General features: G+C 33.6%; 1 protein-coding gene across 1 annotated transcript in view; it reads left to right on the forward strand.

The window, feature by feature from the left end:
- TMPRSS3 (transmembrane serine protease 3) overlaps nucleotides 1-20,096 on the forward strand; it is a 52,326-nt gene that overhangs the window by 26,839 nt on the left and 5,391 nt on the right. Inside the window, exons 6-11 of the mRNA XM_051990575.1 lie at nucleotides 4,613-4,656; nucleotides 5,928-6,093; nucleotides 7,240-7,409; nucleotides 8,211-8,306; nucleotides 15,035-15,177; nucleotides 17,487-17,639. Of these exons, the coding sequence (XP_051846535.1) occupies nucleotides 4,613-4,656; nucleotides 5,928-6,093; nucleotides 7,240-7,409; nucleotides 8,211-8,306; nucleotides 15,035-15,177; nucleotides 17,487-17,639 (772 nt within the window). The remainder of the gene's footprint in view (nucleotides 1-4,612; nucleotides 4,657-5,927; nucleotides 6,094-7,239; nucleotides 7,410-8,210; nucleotides 8,307-15,034; nucleotides 15,178-17,486; nucleotides 17,640-20,096) is intronic.

A 20,096-nucleotide genomic window follows, 5' to 3' on the forward strand; every position in this document is an offset into this window, starting at 1 on the left:
CTCAATATTATCTATTAATTTATTATTTTAGAAAATTTTCACTTTCAGTTTTATTAATCTCTCATTTGATTTTCAGGATTTTTATTTTTGTGCTTAGTTGGGGATTTTTGATTTGTTCCTCTTCTAGTTTTTTTTTTTAGTTGCATGCCTAATATATTAACACATTCTTTTTAAAAAAATGATATAATGATTTAGAGATATAAAATTTCCTCTAAGGATTTCTTTGGCTGCATCTTATGAAAATTTTGTACATTACCTCATTGTTGTCATTAACTTTAATTATTTATTATTGCTAATATTTGTTCCTTGACACCTTCTTTTTTTAGGATTAGATTGTTAATTTCTCAGTTAATTTTTAATCTATGTTTATAAAACTTTACTGAATGTAATTTTTATACCTTATAGTATGAAAAAGGTGATTTTAATATCGTTCTTTTCTACACTTGTTCAAGAAATTTTTATGCCCTACCTAAAATGTGATAAATTTTTGTGAAAATGACAGTTGAGAAGGTAAATTCCTTTCTATGTCTATTCATTTTTTACCTAGAAGCCTACTCTTTTCTCACTTTTAAAACCATTTATCTTCTTAACTTTAAAAAGTTTATTTTATGGTTACATTCATGAATTTCTGAGAAGAATAAATTGCCTTTACAAGTATAATTTTACTCTCCTCTTGTAATTCATTAATTTTTCCTTTAGAAATGTGAATGCTATGCCATTTGGTGTATGGATGTTTTATTTATGATGTCTTTTAAACAAAATTAATTTACTTGATTCTTTCTTTTAATCCGGTCAATTCCCCCTCCCCCCCTTTTTTGGTCTGAGATAATGATTGCTATCCCTGTCTTTTTTGCTTCTGCTGAAAAACCCAAATTACTAACTGTATATATTTTCCCACTTCAAGTGTGTTGCTTGTAAACAACATATTGCTGAATTATAGTTTCTAATCCATTCTTCACTCCACTCCCATTTTATTCATGGGTTCATCTGATTCACACTCACAGTTATTATTATTAATTGTGCATTTCATTACATTCTCTTTTCTTTTGTTTATTCTTTTCTCTCCCTGTTTTCTCCGTCCTTCCTCAAAAATCTGTTTTGCTTCTGCCTTTTGCTTCCCGTAGATCTGCTCTCCTTATCAGCCCCTCTTTTTCTTAGCTCCTTCCCCTAATCTTTTCTGATTTGCAAGATACTATACTCAACAGAGTATAATGTGTGTGTATGTGAGTGTGTGTGTATGTCTGTATTTCTTCTTTCTTTGAACCAGTTTAGATGAAAATGAAATTTAAGAATTGCCTATCTCTCCTTTTTTTCTTTCCACTGTATAATCTTTTCCTGATATGCCTCTTGCATTAGTTATAATTTTCCTCATTCTTCCTTTCCTATATCCCTTTTCCCATTTTATGCGTTTGGACAATTCTTTTTCATCCTTTCATGCTTTTGGAGGGGGACTCATTCCAACATACTGAACTCAAATTCATGCTATCTATGTAGACTTCTTCTACCTGCCCTATTGACAATAAAATCTTATATATCTATCTATCTCTACCTCTATATCATCTTCTAATGTAGGATTACAAACAATTTAACCATATTAAGGTCTTATTTTTTCTCATTTATGTTTACCTTTTGATACTTCTCTTAAACATTGTATTTGAATGTCAGATTTTCCATTCAACTATAGTTTTTTTTTAATCAGAAATTCTTGAAAGTTCTCTATAGCATCAAATATCTATTTTCCTGTGAAAGATTATATTTAATTTTTCTAGGTAAAGTTATTTTTAGTTGTTATCCTAGCTCCTTTGTCTTCTGGAATATCATATTCTAAGATCTTTGTTTCTTTATAATGGTAGCTACTAAATTTTGTGCAACCTTACTCCATAGTATGTAAATAGATTCCTCTCTTCTTCCTGCCATGTTTGAAATATTTTCCCCATGGTCTGGGAATTTGGTTGCAATATTTCTGGGAGATTTCACTTTGAGTTACGAAAGTGATCAGTGAATTCTTTCAATTTCTATTTTGCCCTCAGTTTCTAATATTTCTGAGAAAATTTTCCTTATAATTTCTTGAAATTTCTTTCTTCCTTTTTTTTTAAATCATTGTTTTCATGTTGTTCAATAATTCTCACATTATCTTTCCTTAATTTATTTTTCAGTACATAGTTTTCCAATTTGATATTTCATGTTTTCTATTTAAAAATTTATTTTGTTTTTGTTATTTTTAAAATCTCAAAGAATCATTAGCTTCCACTCAATCAATTCTGATTTTTAAGGAATTGGATTTTTGTGGATCTCTCTCTCTTTTCATGATTTCCTAGCATTGCTTTCATTTTTATCAGCACTTTTCCTCTACCACTCATTTAATTTAAAAAAAAATGTTTTTTGTTGTTGGTGGTGGTTTTGTGTCCAATCTACATTTTTCTTTCAGGGTTTACATGTAGATATTTGTAGAGGGCTGAAACTATTGAGTCAATGCACTGAGGTCAGGACTGCCGAACACTTGAAGCTAACTACTAATTGGACAATACTCTATGGGCATATGCTTGGAAAATGGTCCTTCCCACTATCCTGTGTTGGCTCAATGATTGGTCTATACAGAGGATTGTAGGAAGGACTAGGGGGTGGAGTAAGACTAACCAGAGTCACTTCATGGTAGAAAAGGGAGAAGGGTGATGGAGATTCTGCTTCCATCCTGTTCAATCCTGTGTCTAAAGACCAAGAATAAAGACTAAGGACTTTTGCTTATCCTGACTCTAGCTGATTCTGGGGCATCCTGGGTGCTAGTGTGGTCATCACAGATATTCTCAGATTGCTGTTTTCATCTAAGTTTATTTTTTGAACTTCTTTTTCATCAACTATTTCTGATCATGTATCATTGTACCAAGTTTTAGGCTTTTTCACCTTGATATTTTCATAGTTCTTCAAGTCTATGTTTTCAGTGTTTTCAAGGTTATATGATCTGGAAAAGGTGTGGTCATTGCTTTCCTGATCTGTATTCTGATCCTTACTCAGGAAGGGCCCTTGCTCCTTTATGACCATAAGCACTAACAATTCTTTCTCTGCCCTGGAATGGCTATAGGATTTAGAGCTCTTGCTTTCTCTCTTCATCATAGAATTGTTACCAGGATCCCTCCTCCCTTGTGATCACAAATCCTCCTTTCCATCCTGGAAATGTGATTTTGGACCAGATAATAGGCAAAAGAATTACCAAACAATACCCTATCCTACATCTAGTGCATACACAGGGGCCTGCTCTACTAATTTTCTGACCAGTTTTATAATCCCCTTACTGTTTCTGGGAGGCAAGAACTTTGGAATTGTTGTTGCTGTTGCTGCTGCTGCTACTGCTGCCACCATTGTTACAATTTCCAATGCTGGTGACCACTATGTTGCACTTTGGGCCAATCATCTCCTTCCAATTACTTAAAGTTTCGGACTGGAAAACAACAATCTCACTCTTTTGTTGGCCATGGCACTTGGGAATTCAATTTGATTCATTTTTAAAAATTTGTTTAGAGGGAATTGTTAGGAGAGTTTGGCTGGAATGATTCCTTTACTCCATTATCTTGGCTCTGCTTCTAGAAATAGATCAATTTTACATTGTCTTCTTCTTCTTAATTTCTTGTTCTTGTATCTGCTCAGTGATCTTGCCCTGTTCATCATCAGCCTTGGATTATTCTCACAATCTGCTGCTGCCTTTGTTCCTATTTAAGTGCTGCTGAATGAAAATAGAGAAAATTAATAAACTGTGTTGAATGCATTCACTACACACTTATATTTCATTATATCTACTGGGACTTCATTTAAGGCAATTCTTTTATAACTCCTTAATTAATGATTCCCTTCCCTTCACACAGTCTAGTCCAATGATATTAGCTTCCTTGCTCTTCCTTGAACTTAATACTCCATCTCCTGACTATGCATTTTTATTTGCTCTCCTCCATTCTTATAATTATTTCTATTATTTTTTTCTTGTCTTCCCTTTTTACATCCTAGTTAAAATTCAACCTTCTTCAGGAAGCATTTTCTTATACCCTTTAATACTAGTAGCTTTCTTCTAAGATCATCTCTAAGTTTATAATAATAATACACACACATGTATACACATACACAATACATATATACACATATGCAAAACATACATGTCTTCCTCACGATACATATGTGTGACACAAAATATATAATTAATGCTTGTTGACTCAATTGAACTTGATTATCTGCCACAATGAACAATTAAAAAACATAATGAGTATAAGTAGTTCACTAAAACAAATTCCTATGACAAAAATATGTGTCTCATTCTCAATGTTATATTTATCCCTTCATTGCCTGGAGATATGTGGTTTGGTTTGGCTTCCATCTTTTTGACTCATTGTTTATTTGCATACAGCACTTGGACACTAGTGTTGTCCTTATTGTAATTTTTATTATTTAAATCTCATAAGTATCTCTTTTAAAATATGTTGAAGTCATTATTCTTATTCTACCTTCGGGGAAATTTAGTTAACCATTATCCTAGAATCAAATAAGACTTAATAGTATCACCAACCAAGAAATATATTTCATGGAAATTGTATTTTGAAAATTAGGCTAACTATTATTTTTATTTTAGGGAGAAATGCTCTTCTGGACGTGTAATCATCTTAAAGTGTGTGAGTAAGTATTTTGCAATATCAAAGAATTGAAAATGGAAAAGGAATAACTCTAGGAGAACTAACACATAGTTTTGTCTATTTGCCAATCTCATATTATTTAATATGCCATTATGTTTCTAATCTTATATATATGTAAAGTTTATTTCAGTGTAAGAAAACTATTTTGTTCCAAATATCTTATAGAAAATCTTATAGGATTTCATTCCAAGCTTTCTGTTCCTTTAGGGTGGTGACTGATAAATTTTGTGTGATTCTTGCTGTTGCTCCTTATTTACTTGGAATGAAAAAAAAAAAAACAAACAATAGGGAGTCAGAATGGAGTCCCTTCATGAAAAGGAAGGCTACATTACCATGATATTTATTTAAGTAACAGTTTTGGGACAGGAGATTGTTGTTCCTTCCTTACAAGTAACCAGGAAATTGTTTCTTTGTTTTCTGGAGTTAGTTCTACTTTTGTCAAATCAAGTCAAGTAATATCAAGGGCAATTAAGATTGTGTTAAGTATTGGGAACGTGAAGAAAGACAAAAAGTTCCATATCTGACAACAGATCAGATTTCCATAGAGAATTCCAAAATGTTTCCCTCAATATAACCCTTTGGTATGGGAAGTGTGATTAGCACAGAAGGGAAAGAATATTGAAATATCGTAGGAGAGTGTTTGGCATATGTCTTTATGAGGTGGGGGCAGATGTTGGATTCTGGGAAAGGAGACTGACGAAGAGAGATTAAACAAATAGGATGTACAGGAGAAAGATGAAGAGAAAAAAAGATGATAGCCAAGAGTTGATAGAGCTAAGGAAAGGAGAGATCTGACTATGGTTGTAGGTAATGAGGAAATAACTAGGTAATGGGAAATTAGAGAATATGTATTTGTGTAGATGCATATGGCAAAATTTTATGGCTCTGGAACAGGACACAGATATTAATAGAAGAGCAGTGAGAAGGCAAAGAGATCAAGGATTCTAGAATGTGTACAAGGGAGTGTTTTGTTGAACTGTCTATAGATTGAGACTATGAAAAGAGAGTGATGAGCCAGAATTGATATGAGTCTAGGGGAAAATAGAATTGAGGAAGAGTGAGGGGAGGAGAAAAAAGGAGATTATAATTGAAGAAATGATTTAATTCATCTGACTATATAGTTTTATGTAACATAACTGTCTCTCTGGCGGCAATCTATCTGAAACATGAAATAGAAAGAGGCAGTGAAAAGTGAATTGGAGATGGGTCGTTGAGTATGTATATTTTTTCTTTTTTTTCTTTTCACTCCTTCAGCTTGTGGTGTGAGGATAGGCTATAGCCCACGTATAGTTGGGGGAAACATGTCATCCCTTATGCAATGGCCCTGGCAAGTTAGTCTCCAGTTCCAAGGATATCATCTTTGTGGTGGATCTCTCATCACTCCTGTGTGGATTGTCACTGCTGCACACTGTGTTTATGAGTGAGTACTGATTTCTTTGATTATCTTATTGCTCCTTAAATGGTGCCTTCCTGTCCCTTTCGTAACTAAATTTTTTTTTTTTTTTTGGCTGAGGCAATTGGGGTTAAGTCACACAACTAGGAAGTATTAAGTGTCTGAGGTCAGATTTGAACTCAGGTCTTCCTGACTTCAGGGCTGGTGCTCTATCCACCGAGCCGCCTAGCTGCCCCCCCCCCCCTTTTCATAATTTCTTAAAACACAATAGCATCCCACCATATTCATATATAAAAACTTATTTAGTCATTCTACAATTGATGAACATGCTCTTTGTTTCCATTTTTGACACTACAAAAAAAGAGCTGCTATAAATATTTTTGCATTACCAACTCCTTCTCATCCCTTGTTTGTACAGATTTCTACTTATTCACTGTAATTGTTAGATAATGCTCTCTCTATAGTCCTTCATCCTTTGTTATATATTCCTTCCCCCATCTCTTTCCATTTTTCTCTTAGATCAATAGGCCTAATAATGTAAACATTTTATTTTTATTTAATCCCATAAAATTGTTCATTAAAGTTTTCCCCTTTATATTTCTCTTTATTCCTTTGTTTGAATCTCAAATTTTCTACACAACTCTGGTGCTTTTTTTTTTTAATCGGGAAGTTTATCTATTCATTTATTTTATTTTATTTTGCTGAGGCAATTGGGATTAAGTGACTTGCCCAGGGTCACAGAGCTAGGAAGTGTTAAGTGTCTGAATCAGAGTTGAACTCAGGTCCTTCTGACTTCAGGGCTGGTGCTCTACTCATTGTGCCACTTAGCTGCCCCAATCTATTCATTTAAATTCCGCATTTCCCTTGTAACATTTTGCTCAGTTTTGCTGAGTATCTTATTCTTGCTTGGAAGTTTGTATCCTTTGCCTTCTGGAAAATTTCATCCCAAGTTTTCTGTTCCTTTATGGTGGTGACTGAAATTTTGTGTGATTCTTGGTGTTGCTTCTTATTTACTTGGAATAAAAACAAACAAACAAACAAGTAACATAATATTTGATATGAATGTTAGCATTTACTAAAGCCTTTTTAGGATTAATTTTCATAATATTTGTGGGTGGATATTTTGTTTCATTTTTGTTTTCTGTACCTTTACCATCTTTAATTTCATTTCAGCCTTTATATGCCCAGTTCGTGGACCATACAAGTAGGCTTGGTGACCTTAATAGATACACCAGCTCCTTCTTATTCAGTGGACAAAATCATATACCACAGCAAGTATAAGCCAAAGAGACTGGGAAATGACATTGCTCTAATGAAACTAGCCATACCTCTCACTTTTGATGGTAATTTAAAGTGTAGCTTCCTTATTTTCTTGCTTTTTAAATTAAAATAATAAAAATTTCCACAATTTTTTTCTCCTCCTGAAACTATTCTGAAAATATAATCTTTATTTCCCTTCTGAGTTGAGTTTCACAATTTTCTGAATTCACCAAAATACATGGTATTATATTCACGGTGTTCTATGAGAGATTAAAGAGATTAATAAATTCTTGAAAATGGTCCAGAAGACATTATGTCATATTGGATTATACTTAACAAAGGCTTGCAAATAAAAAGGAACATTTTAGACATATGTGAAATCTTTTGGATTCAGATTAAAATAGAAAATTACTCTCCCTCCCCCACAGGTAGTGTAATAAAATATATTTTCCTACTTTGTTATATATCCTTGGCAAAGGGGTCTATAAATGTGACCTGCTTTAATATATATCTGTGCATGTATACATACATACATACATGTGTATATATATATATAATATGCATGCATGTATACATAGCAGATTGTAAATTAAATAAGTGTAAAAAGAGGAAAGGAGGTAACAAAATATATGAAAATAGAAATCAATATTATATTAAGAATATTACTGTAATGACTGACATATTACTTGTGGTCATCTTTGTCCTATTCTAGGCTGTTATTGTAACCCTGGGATGAATTGATAGCTTTTAACATTACCAAGAAGTTATATTTTCCATATGATTTCATTTAATCTAAATTGATAAATGCTAAAGTGAAAAAAATTTTTACTTTATCTTTTCTTTTTAGTTAGGTTTAAAGAAAACATTATTTCTTTTGTAAACAGATATGATTCAACCAATATGTCTGCCTAATTCTGAAGAGGACTTTCCTGATGGGAAAATGTGCTGGACATCAGGGTGGGGGGCCACAGAAGAGGGAGGTAAATATTGTAGAATTTAATATTATGAAACCTTCAGACTAAAATATGAATCTTATGAAAATCCAGAGATTTTTATAGCATCATGAGGAATTGGAAAGATTTTTTTCTTTAAGTAATTTTGGATGTTCTTATGTTACATCCAAGAGGAATAAATGGGGAAAGTAGGCTCATTATCACCAATGTAATCATTATCTTGTTTTTAACATTCTTTAAAAAAAATTCTTTTTAACATCTTAATTGTTTGTAAAAATCTGACATGTTTCCCTCCTGCCTTCTAAGGGATAGAATTTTACTTTTTACTTTTTAGTATTTGGATCATTCTCATTCATATATGAATTGCCAAAAGTTACTTAAAATTCAAAAAAAAATCTACTGATCTGTATCTACCCATAACCATAGCTCACAATTCCCTACCAATGTGTTTACTTTTATGAATCAGTTAGTAGGCATAATTAGTTCAAAGGAAAATTGTTTCATGAAATAGCATAGTATGAAATACCTGCAGTAAGATGTTCCCACCATTAACCTGGTATACACATGTATATCCCATCCCAAATGTGTACACCATCTTTGGTAAGAGCTGATGAGAGAAGGGATCATGTTGGGGTACACATAAGAACTAGATGATAAGTAAAATACTCTATATTGTTTTCCTTGCATATATTAAACTGAACACACACACATATGGTGGATATGCTAAACCATGTTTAGGTTAACTGAGACATTTCAAAATCCATCATCGAGTTAGGAGGGTATCTATCCCAACCATGAAGACTTCCCCCACTGAAATAGGTGGATGAGAATAATTTGTTCCAATGGTCAGAAAGGGCTCAAGCAGGTGCTGTGGAGTGGTTTTAGAACTTGGTTAGACATCAAAAATGAGGCTATCACCAATCATTTTATCTTTTTTTTAACCTGTGGACTTCAATGACTCTGGAAGAGAGTGAGATCAACCACGTTTTTTTTTTTTTCTTTCCATGTCTTTGTATTTATTTAATATTTTCCCTCAGTTACATTTCAAATAATTTTTTAAAATTTGTTTTTAAAACTTTTGAGCTTCAGATTCTCTCTCTTCTTCCCACCCCAGCCCCCATTAATAAAACACATGTGAAATTTTGGAAAACATTTCCATAAAACTCATGTTGTGCCAGAAAACATATATCTCTCCTTTAAAAAAAAACTCATCAAGTAATAAAGAGAGATACAAAGAGAGACACACAAACACACGCAGAGACAAAGACAGAGACGGAGAAACAGAAAAAGAGACATAGAGGAGAGCAGAAAGAGAGAGAAGAAAGAGAGAGAGAGAGAGAGAGAGAGAGGAGAGAGAGAGAGAGAAGAGAGAGAGAGAGAGAGAGAGAGAGAGAGAGAGAGAGAGAGAGAGAGAGAGAGAGAGAGAGAGAGAGAGAGAGAGAGAGAGAGAGAGAGAGAGAGAGAGAGAGAGAGAGAGAGAGAGAGAGAGAGAGAATGCTTCAATCTGTATTTATGCACAATCACTGTGAATAAGATTTTTCATCATAAGTCCTTCAGAATAGTCATGGATCATTGTACTCCTTATAACAGTAAAGTAATTCATAGCTGATCATTCCAGAAATGCTAATCACAATTACATACCACAATTTATCCAACCATTCCCTAATTGATGGGCATCCCCTCAATTTCCATCTTTTTGCTCTGAGAGCTCTTATACACATTTTTGTATGTAAGACCAACCACTTCTTGCAATTCCACTTAAAACTGATTTGCGTGTCAGTCAAAAGACATCACCTGTACCATTTAAAATTTTTTACTTTCCTCAAAGTTCTCTTGTGCAACAGACAAGAAAGCAGCAGATGCAAATACACTGGAAGTTTTATTCATCATAATCCTGCACAAAGGCGGCCTAGCCCATGAAGACATCTTGCTGGACTGAAGCATCAGTGGGATTAGGTAGATCTCTGAGTATCTCTACAACTTTTTTTTTTTTTAAGATTACTCTCTTCACCTCCTGGTGTAAGGAAGGAGCTAGGAAAGGTACCTTTAAAAATTCTTTGTTTAACCAAATCTGGCCTGCCTGCTGTGGCAGGCAGGGATCTTACTTTAAGATAAAAAAACAAAAAATATAAAATGTGCAGAAGATGATTCTATTCACCATCAGTACATGGAACATGAACACACTTATGACAATTAGAAATGTAGTAAACCTCAAAGATGAACATCTCTAGTGAGAGAATTTGCAGTTATTATATCCAAATAGCAGCTCTGAGTGAAACAAGGCTGGCAAATGAAGGCCAGATTTTCAGAGTTAGAATTGGATACAAGTTTTTCTGGAGTGACTGCAGTGATAGGATGCTACCATGAAGCTGGTGTAGATTTTGCAATCAAAATTAATCTAGTCAACAAGCTTGTGTGTTAATCAAAAGAAGTAAATGGATTCATCACAAGGTGAATATCATTTGACAACAAGTACCTTGCCAACATCATCAGCGCATTCCCTCCCACCATGGTGAACTCTGATGAAATGAAAAAAAAAAAATTTATGAAGACTTGGAAATCCTCATCATCAATGTACCCAAAGAGAACAATCTTATAATTATGCGTGTCTTCAAAATGAACTCAGATTATCAGATAAGTTAGGGAGTCCTTGAGAAGAAGTGAATTGGAAAGAGCCACATCCATGGTCATTAACAATTGAAGACTTCGCATCTCATGACTTTCTCATCACCAACATCATCCTCTAATTACCTAAAATGTAAGAAAACGTCATAGACGCCACCTTCAGAGCAAACACTGACATTTATTGTAAAGGTGTGTGAGTGACAAAGGCAATGTATGGCACAGGGTGCTGGACTGATCATAGACATCCTCTCCAACTTAAATATTCAAATTCAACAAAAGCAATGGCCTCAAGATATGACTGCCAGAAAACTTACTTCTCTGGGAATGAACAGTTCATTGCTTTGAGGGAAAGTTGAGCCAACACAAAGTTGGCAACAGTGGCTGTTCCACTTTTCTGCTAAAAGGAGTAGATAGTTTTCAGAGATTTGATGTATAACATTTCATTTGTTCATCTGGAGCAAATCTTGCACAAACAGAAAGACTGATTTACTGAAGGTGATGGGAAAATTTTAAAGTTGCTAGCAAAAAGAAAAAGAATTCAATAGGGCTTAATTCATTCATCTCTAAGAAAGAATCATTTAACTATATCATCAGGAAAGTTCAAGTAAAACATAGAGATGCAGGATTCATGGTTCTATAAGAAGGCAGTGAAATTTGGTTTTATCTTGACAGTAACACTCCAAAAGCTCTTTTATCATACCCTGAAAGTTATATATGGCCCCAAACCTATGGTTCATCTCAACTACTCAGTTCTCATAGATCCACATTGATTTTTGATAAAAACTTGATTTTGCAGAGATGGGTTAATTAATGTTCTTAAGACATCATCATAAACTAGCACTGAAGTCATTGATCATATAGCTCTAGTTGAAGTCAGTCCCTCTCTAATTAAATTTCCAACTGATGAAAGGTTTTGGATATCATTAGTCTCCTTTTATGTGGTAAAGCATCTAGTGCTGATAATATTCCAGCTAGTTTTACAAGGCAGGAGGTCATACAAAAAAGTATGGGAGAGAAGTATTAGGACTGACTATGAAACTGAAGGGTTACAGAACTGCTGTGCTGTTTTCATTTTTGTATGCTTGTGAAACCTGGACAGCCTATCAGCAGCACTCTAGGAAACTGAATCACTTCTATCTGAATTGTCTTAAGAAGCTTCTGAAGATAACCTGGCAAGAGAGGCTACTGGACACTGAGCTCCTTTCTCAAGTTGAAATGTCAAGCATTAAGACCTTAATGCAGAGATCACAACTTCAATGGATAGGCTTCATCCTTTGAATGCCAAATGTTTATTTGCCTAAAAGGTTGTTTTATGGAGAACTACACAAAGCAAATGCTCACATAGAGTTCAAAAGAAGCAACACAATGACACTCTCAAGTTCTCTCTGAAGAGCTTTGGAATTGATTGGGAGACACTAACACAGGATTGCCTAGCATAGTATGACCACATCAAAGATGGTGCTGGGCTTTATGACTGAAGCATAAACGTGGTAGTTCAAAAGAAATATGACATGCATCTTCACTTCATGTCATGAGTCCATTTGTTCATATGAACTATGAAGCAGTGGTAGAGCCTTCAAAGCTCATATTTGTCTGATCAGTTATTGTCAGACACCCTGTACTTTTATCCCAAAATGGAGATGTCATTTTTGTCCTCTTGAAGCATAATAATCAATCAGTTCTTTCAGAATGGGGTAATTCTGATGGCTGTACAATTTATCATCATAGTCCTATCTATACCAATTTTTGGTCCTAATATAAGCTATTCATAGTTTATATTAAAATCTTCCTCAGCCTCCTTTTTTATTTCTTTTTTTCTTTTAATCTTTATTTCTCTGCTGATTGTTTTGAGCTTTAAAATTCCTAGTGTCATTATTTATTTATTTGCTGAGACAATTGGGTTACTTCAGGGCTGGTGTTCTATCCACTGTGCCACCTAGCTGCCCTCTAATGTTTTTCTTTTAACAAGCCTCCTTTGTATCTCTCCATTTCATTTTTAGACCTATTTGTTGATTAATGGGTTCCATTTTGATGCAAGCTGGTCATAACTAATTTTTTTTCAAGGAGATGGGCTAGGCTGACGGGTGATGAAATTCCTACAGAAATATCCAAATTAACTCATTCTATTATCTGCAGCCATTAGGAACCAAATAAATTGTACCAACCTGGATATATATTTTTATTTTATTTATTTATAACTCATGAATTTGTAAAGTATGTCTGCATGGCTTACATACTTCATAAGAATTAAAAAAGTGTCCCTGAGATGAAGAGAATGAGAACAATGGGCTGCTTGTGGTCAATATTTTGTCCTAGAAAGGATAAGGTATATCCAAGTTAGACCTCACATATACCTAATACATATCAGGATCAGGACAGAAGACTGGAATCCAATATGTATATGTCATAGAAGTATACATTTATCCTCCCACCCCACCCCATATTCATTGTTTTTAATATTTTTGAAATTTGTGATTGACTTAGCAATTTTATTCTCAAGCAGATATTATTTTTCTTCCTCTGAAAAATGTTAGGTTCTAGGATCCTATTTATAACAGCTTTTGGATTTGATTCTCCTTGTTCAAGAGGAAGAAATCATGTTTCTCCTACAAAAGAAAAGGCTCTTTCTTTTCCTTCCTCTTAGTTTTCTGGGTCAGCTAGGTTTATGTTCCCAAATCCCTTAAAATGACCATGCTGTTGCCTTACAGCACCTAGAGAAATACAATGCAATACAGTCCATCAATCAGTCAACAAGTAGCCATCAAGTGTTTATTATGAACTTAGTACTATGAAAGCCCTTTCTCTGTTTTAAAATTGTTCCTATGGGATATTATATGAAAATATAGCTTTAACTACTTTTAACCCAAATCTACTTTCCTCCATTCCAGACCTTAATCACTTAAAGTATCAGGTTCTTGGAGATGTCAGTAATCTGTCAGAGTTATCTGTAATCCTTCAATATATTTTTGTAGAAGGGGTGAATATTTTTTCATCCCCAGTTTAATCTATTAAGAGTGTCATGGAATAAGTTTATGAGTCATTCTTTCCGAGAAACTGGACAATCAAGTTTTGTTGGTTTTTAAAAAAGACATTAAGAAGCCAGATTGTTGGCAAGCTTATAACACTCCTTATAACACTGGATTAATTTACTCCCCTTGACAGTGTAAAATTTCCATCTTTTAAAACTATGTGCCTTCTTGGTGATAATTTTAGATGAAATGGAGGTGCAGATTCAAAAATCCACTCAAAAAGAACTATTTGAACTATTCCCTCTTTGTGTTCATGATTATTACTGTTACTATTTTTTTAGGGTACAAGTAGATGGCATTTTTTGAAATTTTTTATTAAAGCTTTTTATTTTCAAAACACATACATAGATAATTTTTCAACATAAATTCTTGCAAAACCTTCTATTTCAATTCTCCCCACCCCTTTTCTTCCTCCTCCTTGCCTCCTGGCAAGTAGTCCAATATAGGGTAAACATGGTAGAAATATATGTTAAATCCAATACATGCATACATATTTATACAATTATCTTGCTGCACAAGAAAAATCAAATCAAACAAGGAAAAAAATGAGAAAGAAAATGAAATGCAAGCAAACAAAAAGAGAAAGAGTGAATATATTGTGTTGTGAACCACACTCAGTTCCCACAGTCCTCTCTCTGGATGTAGATGGCTCCCTTCATCATAAGATCATTGGAACTGGTCTGAATCATCTCTTTGTTGAAGAGAGCCATGTCCAGTAGATGGCATTTCTTAACTTAGGGAAACATATTATGATTAAATATGAATTTGCAAAAAATATAAATTAAGGATTCATTTTTCAAATTATAGAACTCTCCTTTTAACCAAAACTTGATATATGTATCATTCTTATGAAGTATTTCTATCACATAAAGCCAAATATGCTTACTTTGATTATAAAGAAATTGACAAATTCATAAGATCTTTTGCCTGTCCAATGCTATTTTGATATAAAATATATTGTTTTCCTACTCAGACTTTTCCCCTTGATTGTTTACATCATATTCATTCCTCCCCTTTGAACAAAACAATCAATTTTAACTAAATTTACTTTATGAGGAAATTTGCTTCTACTGACACATACCGATACTTATTTTGAAATAGGAGATGCCTCACCAGTCTTGAACCATGCTGCAGTTCCTTTAATTTCAAACAAAGTTTGCAATCATAAGGATGTGTATGGTGGAATCATTGCTCCTTCAATGCTCTGTGCAGGCTATTTAAAGGGTGGTGTGGACAGCTGTCAGGTAAGAAATTTTCATCAAAATTTATTCATAGTTACTTAAAATATCAACACAATAAAATGAAGCGTGGCTGGTAAAAATACGTTTGTACTATAGATTATATGGAATTTTTATGTTATTTACATTACCAACATCTAATCATTTTATGGATCATTGAAAGGTCCAGAAATGCGCCAAAGAATTTGCTTGAAAGGATGTTATTTGATCTTTTTAATGTATGCTTCAATTAGAAATATTAATTGCAGAAATTTAAATCAAGTTTTTCAGTGTTTGAAGAATTTAAAAAATGAGACAGAATCTACCTCCCATGTAACTTCTACATTTGGTAAGTTAAGATCACTGTATCTCAAGGTCCATATTAGATAAATGAAAAGGAAAAAAACTTTATATTTAAGATTTAGGTGTCCAAACACAATTTATTCTGTTATTCCTACACAGATGTCACTACCTTTATTTTTGTATGGGCCATAAGCTAAGAATAGCTTTTACATTTTTAAATAAAATAAAATTTAAAATGTTATTCTTAACTCAAGGATTGTATGGAAAAATTGACAAAAATAGAGAGAGTGGGGCAGTTTGCTGATCCTTGGTGTAGAAAATCAAACAAAAAAAAAAGAATCAAGCCTGATTTTTAGCATTTGCTCTTTTAAAGAAGAGATACTCTGAAAAATTATTAATTAATTCTTCAGAACCACAATAAACTGACTCCAACATCCCCCTGTGATAGCTATCAAAATAGCGCCCCAGATTTCTCTATTTTGTAAAGGAAAAGTTCCATGTCTACTATGGAGTAAAATTTCTTATTCTTTTTTTGAGGAGATTCCAGGTTTGGTGAAGAGGTACCTTCTTGTTATTACTTATTCTTATAGTTCTCTATTTTGGTATCTTTGATCTCAGTAACTAGTTGAGGGTAGATGAAAACATGGAATTGGAATGTTTTTAGTCTATTCAAAATAGGCTAACAAGGGACATGTAGAAGGTTTATCTGTGATCCTGGGTGCTATGGCGTTGTTTGTGTCTAGGTGGACATATAGATGAAACTGTAATTTGGATAATTAGGAAACCTGGTTTTCAGCTGATATCAGGATGATAAAAGGAAACAATTAAAAATTATGACATTCAGAATAGTAGGTATATAACATAATTATTAAATTTCCCAAGGAATTGTATCTTATTTCTTTTTCTTTTGACCAGAGCCAGGAAATCTGTATTATTCTCTCAAAATAAGGATTACAAACCTCTAATAGAAGGACTTCATAATTTTTCCCAGTGGGATTCTACATATCATGCCAACTCAGATTCTATAAAGTTGGGAGGAAAAAAGTTCCCTTGCAAAGATCTTAACATATACAAAAGGCCCATTATTTCATATTTCTAAGTATAAATGTGTTTATGTATACATATATAACAATTTACATAATTATTTCTGGGGTCAGAGACTTGAGACAATGCCCTCTCCATTTTTTGTTTCTTTAGCTGAGGCAATTAGGATTTAGTGACTTGCCCAGGGTCACAAAACTAGGAAGTATTAAGTGTTTGAGACCAAATTTGAATTCAGCTCTTCTTGTCTTCAGGGCTGGTGCTCTATCCACTGCACTACCTTGCTTCCCCTGCCCTCTATTTTTGAAATGAAATCTCTTTCAGTTCTTAACCTACCTGGACTAGATTCTGTACTGGGAAAAACTTAGCTTCTAGAGAGGATTATGCTTTTTCCTAGCACACATCCCTGCCATCGAGGCCTGGGGTGAATCATATAAATCTTATGTTTTGGTTCATTTCTAAGGATTCTCCAAAAGAGAGATAAAATAATGTACAGCTTAAGTCATGTAAGATAACTATTTATTTCTTCCATACAAAAGAAATTCTTGACATAAAAGACACACAAACACATTTTGACAAGCACTTAAATAAGCAGTAGCAGTAAACTATCATACTTTCTTGAGTAAGACTTAAAACATAAAAGTGTGAAACAGTTTTTATGATTGATAAGCAACCATTTTATTTTAATTTGGCTTTGCACTGTCCAAGTCCCTCAAAGTCCAGAATACTTTGGGCGATAGTTTGGATTCATTGTCCTACTGGTAGTCATCTCCAAGATCTATAACAGATGTAAAGCACACTTCAACAGTGGTGCCCACTGCAGAATCATGGGGAGGGTCTCCAGTAATCCTTCAACCTAAATTCCTAAGATTGCTTCTAAGGCTTGCTATTTGCTCACTTATGCTCAGTCAACAATGTGACCCAGTATATAAGATTAATTTTACTGTACCCATATTGGTTGGTAGTTGTTTTCATTTTGTTTTCACATTAAGGGTGATAGTGGAGGACCTTTAGTTTGTGAAGAGATGAAGATCTGGAAGTTGGTGGGAGCTACAAGCTTTGGAATTGGTTGTGCTGATGTAAATAAACCAGGAGTCTACACTCGTATTACATCTTTCCTGGACTGGATACATGAACAGATGGAGGTTGGTATCCAACTCTATAATTAGTTTCCTCTATTTATGTTGAAATCTTAGCCGAATTCCAAGCTCCATATAACTCTCTGCTTTAAACTAAAGGGACTCCATCAGTTCCTATAAAAAATAATTAAGGATTATTCCTTCACCTGACAAATGTCTCATAAGATGAACCATTGTTTTGGATGTTTAGAATCTCCAAAGGTACTAGAATAAGGTAGAGTAACAATTTGGATATTAACACATACATGCATATTATCCACTCAAATATTTGTTGATTTTCTTTGATACATATTTATCTGTTAATAAGATAATAGGATCAAAGATTTAGATCTGGAAGGGACATAAGGGACAATAGAGTACAACCTCTCTTATCTTTATAAATAAGAAAACTAAGATCTAGGAAGGTAAAGTGATTTCTACCATATCACACAGGTAATAGGTGTGATAAAGAAGCTATATTCTCTAATACCAAGTTCATTGTTCTTTTACTATTCCGTGTTGCCTCTTTTTGACAGGGGATTTCATCCTTTAAAGTTGTGACTTGCCCAGGGTCACACAGCTAGGAAGTGTTAAGTATTTGAGGTCAAATTTGAACTCAGGTCCTCCTGACTTTAGGGCTGATACTCTATCCACTGCGCCACCTAGCTGCCCCTTGAGGGAAATTATTAAATGAAAAATTAAGACATCCAAAGTTATTTCTTTTCTCTCCCTCTAATTTTTTATGAATGGCTACATGACTAAGTTACCTTCATGTATCTAATGAATCCGAGATATAATGCATACATTATAGTATTAGAATATGTTCCATTTGAAAACTTTTGTATAAAAATGGTCAAATAATCCATGAATTAAAATTGAGCTTCATTTTGATACTCTTTTGAATGATATAAAATTCATCAAAATTAATCAACTCTTTAAAACATTAATATGGGGAAAAGACAAGTATGAAATACTTTGAGACCTACTTAAACAACAACTTTACTTCATTTGGTTAGTTAATTGTAGTATAGGTGGGAACCTGCTGCACAGATATGCTTTGTATTTACAAATCATGGACAAATAACTAATATCATGGCACTACTCATAATCATTATAGATTAGCCTGTAGATAATATATCAATATTGTTAGGTGTGTCTCATAAAGTTGCTGTTTAACTAGACAGAAGTATGGTGCATGCAAAAAGCTTTAGATTTGAGGTCAGAATGTGGGTTTGAATCTCAGCTCTGTCTTGTATGACCTTGGTCAAATAATTTAATTTTTTTTTTTGAATTTCAGGTTTTTCATTTGTAAAATGAGGGAGTTGGTTTTCTTGTAAGATCGCTTCCATCTTTAAATCTATAAACCCATGATAGTTAAAAAAAATACCTGAATAAAGTAATCTTATCTAAAATACTACTGCAGTCCACTTAGAATGAAGAAATATCTCAGTTTGTATGGAAAGCAGAGAGTTCTCCATTGATGTTAAAAATTAAACACACACACACATACTTACACAGAACCTCTTCATCCTATGCTGTGCCATTGTTCATTCAATCACTTTTTCTCACTCAGATATTTTCACTTTCTTTTTTTCTTCTGGTTCCTTCCCCCAGCATATAAATATTATCAGTTTGATGTAGCTTTAAACAACAGTAACAATTAAAATGACCCTTTCTTTAATCCTGCTGCTTTCTCTTTTTCCCTTTTCCTGGTTAAGCTTCTAAAAAGGACATTCTCACTAACTGTGTCTGCTTCATCATCATTTATATTTCAACCCATGGAATAAGGCTTTCCCTTTATATTCCCTTCATTTAATGAAACAGTTTTCGTTAAGACCACAAATGAGCACTTTATCACTAAATCCAACCGTCTTTATTTATTCTAAGGAAACCTCATTTTTTTATACTTCAGGCTTCCATGACAATTTTCCTCCTTTTTGATGACTTCTAACATCCTCTCCCCCCTAAGTGTGGTTGTCCCTTTGCTTATGGCCCCCTGCTCTTGTTTCTCTATGCTCTCCCTCCTACAAGATCTCTCTACTCCCAATACCTTCAATAATGCATGCAATTCTCAAATATGTATGTGTGCATAGATTCCATATTTCCAACTCTGTATGGGATATCTTAGAATTCCAGAATTTCAGAATTGAAAGGGACCTAAAAAGTCAAATAGTTCATTACATACCTTAAATAGATTTTTCTCTCCATATATCTGAAAAGTGGTCATCTAATCTTTCCTTCTAAATTTCCAATGAAGAGCTATTTTCCCAAGACAGCTTAATAATTCTAGATTTGAATGATTATAATCAAAAAGAAGTTTATCTATACATTTGACTTAAATTTTTCTTTTAAAAATCGCATTATTTATTTTAAATTTAGAAAAGTTTTTGAATTCCACACTTTCATCTATTACTTACTGTTCTCTTATTGGAGAAAGCAAGCAATATGATGTCATTAATACATGTGACTGCATACAAAATACAT

Source organism: Antechinus flavipes, chromosome 3 (genome assembly GCF_016432865.1).
Source record: "Antechinus flavipes isolate AdamAnt ecotype Samford, QLD, Australia chromosome 3, AdamAnt_v2, whole genome shotgun sequence".
In the NCBI taxonomy this organism is placed as follows: Eukaryota; Metazoa; Chordata; class Mammalia; order Dasyuromorphia; family Dasyuridae; genus Antechinus; species Antechinus flavipes.